This window comes from Lipotes vexillifer, unplaced genomic scaffold, assembly GCF_000442215.2.
Source record: "Lipotes vexillifer unplaced genomic scaffold, Lipotes_vexillifer_v1.1 scaffold231, whole genome shotgun sequence".
NCBI classification, from domain to species: domain Eukaryota; kingdom Metazoa; phylum Chordata; class Mammalia; order Artiodactyla; family Lipotidae; genus Lipotes; species Lipotes vexillifer.
In genome coordinates this window covers 2,961,680-2,964,368 of record NW_006791822.1, presented here as the reverse complement: position 1 = coordinate 2,964,368, position 2,689 = coordinate 2,961,680, and the positions used below count along the sequence as shown (strand labels likewise).

The 2,689-nt window shown below is 33.8% G+C and overlaps 1 protein-coding gene across 1 annotated transcript in view; it reads right to left on the bottom strand.

The window, feature by feature from the left end:
* Positions 1–727: 727 nt before the first annotated feature.
* Positions 728–2,689, bottom strand: part of FABP2 (fatty acid binding protein 2) — a 2,994-nt gene continuing 1,032 nt past the window's right edge. Inside the window, exons 2-4 of the mRNA XM_007464847.1 lie at positions 2,527–2,689; positions 1,167–1,274; positions 728–778 (exon numbers count right to left, since the gene is read on the bottom strand). Of these exons, the coding sequence (XP_007464909.1) occupies positions 728–778; positions 1,167–1,274; positions 2,527–2,689 (322 nt within the window). The remainder of the gene's footprint in view (positions 779–1,166; positions 1,275–2,526) is intronic.

Sequence of the window (2,689 nt, the reverse complement as noted above, 5' to 3'; positions counted from 1 at the left end):
AGTTTCTCAGATGATCCTGATGCTTACCCAGGTCTAGGAATCACTGACAATGTAGAAAAATATAATATACTTCTTTACCCTAGTACATCATTTGTTTCCTACCAGATTAGTCAAAGTGGTATGTATGGGGAAATATACAAATCCACACCGGGAGAAGAGGACTGGGAGGATATCTGTTAAAATCAGAATAGTGATTATCTCTGGATTATGGGTTTATGGAAATATTTTTCATTTGCTTTTTTATCTCTGAATTTTCTGGTTGAATGTATATTATTTTTATAATAAATGTTACTAAGGAAAATATTTACCACCAGTACAAGATTTTAAAGACCTCCATGCAATGTATGTTTTTAGTTTACCAAATGTGGGAAAAAACCCAAAACCATCTATCAGTGCATATGCTGCATAGCTTTTTTTTTTTTTTAAAGGAGAGACGACTTATAAAGCAATGTGGGAACAATATTTATTCATCTGTTTTTTAAAATGTCACAAATTCTTTTAGAACACCAATAAATGTACATCTTAGAGAATGTAAAACAAATTAAATCCGAATTAGCTTTTACGTGTTTTGCTTTAGCAAGACTGGAAATATAAGCCATTGGCTAATGTTCATAAAAGGACTAATCAGTCAGCAACTTTATACTTGGTGAGGAGAGGAAAATAAGTTCTGGTTCAGTATAGATTTTCCATCTAATATGTGTTCTGGGCTCTGCTCCAGGAACAATGCTCACTCCTTTTTGAAGATCCTCTTGGCTTCCACTCCTTCATATACATAAGTCTGAAACGTGTTAACAAACATAGAAGAATTTGCCATTAAGATTAAAGGCTAAATTAAGAAAAATATTAGTAGTATTATAGCTTTGAAATAAGTTTATAGTTTTTCTTTTTCTTGTACGTGATAACAACACTTTATACAGATACAGGCAGGATACATCCATTTAAAAACACGTTTTGGTTTTTAGTCACATTTTTAGTTAAAATAGGCTCAATAAATAGGCATTCTTCAATAAATAGGCATCAGAAAATATCTGTATTTTAAAAATCAGTGAGATTAATGAGAAAAGTAATAGTCTATTTATTGATGATATAACTCAACAACCCCCAAAATAAAATCATGGCTGTGTGATTATTTTCGTCTTTGGAAAATAACTATAATAACCACTCACCTGGACCATTTCACCACCTATAATTTCTCGGACAGTATTTAGTTCATTTCCATTGTCCACCCGTTTGAATTTTCCAACAAGTTTATTTCCCTCTAGGCTCCAAGTCCCCTATATAAAATTAAAAAAAAATAATAAAATAGCATTTTTTAGGGTCTTACATGTGTCAGGCCCTGTTTTTTTTGTTTTTTTTTTTTTGCAGTACGCGGGCCTCTCACTGCCGCGGCCTCTCCCGTTGCAGAGCACAGGCTCTGGATGCGCAGGCCCAGCGGCCATGGCTCACAGGCCCAGCCGCTCTGCAGCATGTGGGATCCCCCCGGATCAGGGCACGAACCCACGTCCCCTGCATTGGCAGGTGGACTCTCAACCACTGCGCCACCAGGCAAGCCCTGTCAGGCCCTGTTTTGAGGCCTATAGGTCTACTTCTTTAAACTTCACTATGACCCTATGAAGTAAATATTATCTCCATTTCACAGATGAGAAAACTGAAATACAGTAATTTACCTAAAGTCACAAAGCCAGGGTTGAACCTAGGTTATTGGGCTCTAGAGTATGCGCTGGTAACCATCATGCTGTCCTCACTCAATTGTTTCCAAATGCCAGATTTTAAGGCAGATCATCAGGGCTTCTTTTTTCTAAACCTTTCACATTAAAAAGAGTGTTCTAAATTTAGTCATAGTTCATATTAGTTTCATGGAGAAGCTAACAAGCTTGTGCTTGTTTTAATTTATGTAATTGTTGTAGTAATTAAAACATAACCACAATGGATAAAATATTTGACAGTTTAATTGTCATTGGAAACATGTTTAATTTAACCAGAAAAATTCTAAGGGCAAAAAAGTTTTTCAAAAATCAGTTGAAAAATGTGACTCCATAAAATTTTATTTCAAATATTAAAAGTTGAATTCCCAATGACCTAGATTGTAGCATTAGACCTTTCCATTTGGTCACACATTCATTCACTAATTTATTCATTTATTGTATTATTTCAGTTACATTAACTAAATGTCTATTATGTTTAAGTTAGATAACTCTAAAAGCTTTTGTTGCTGTCAGATATGTAAAGTTAAAAACACTGAACTTTAGTTTTCTTTATGAAGAGGTGTATACTCAGTCATTCAAAGATATTTTTCTATTCTTATTGTTTAATCCTTTACAGATGTGTATGAAAATCAAAATGTTATGTTTAAATACTCTGCTAACTAACTAACTTGTTTGATATATAATATGGATAAACCTCATTGGCTGCTTCAGTAAATGAGGGAGACCTACATTAATTAAACCATCCAATGACAGAAAGCAGAGATTATATTAGTATTGTGTAGAAAAATCAAGAATACATTGCTTATAAAAAATTTCTTACAGTGAGTTCAGTTCCATCTGCGAGGCTATAATTAAAAGTGACACCAAGCTCAAACACAACTTCAATGTTTCGAAAAGTGCTTGATTCTTTGACTGTGAATTTATTTCCTTCTTGTGTAATTATCAGTTTCAAATTGTCATGAGATGCAAGCTTCCTTTTCACC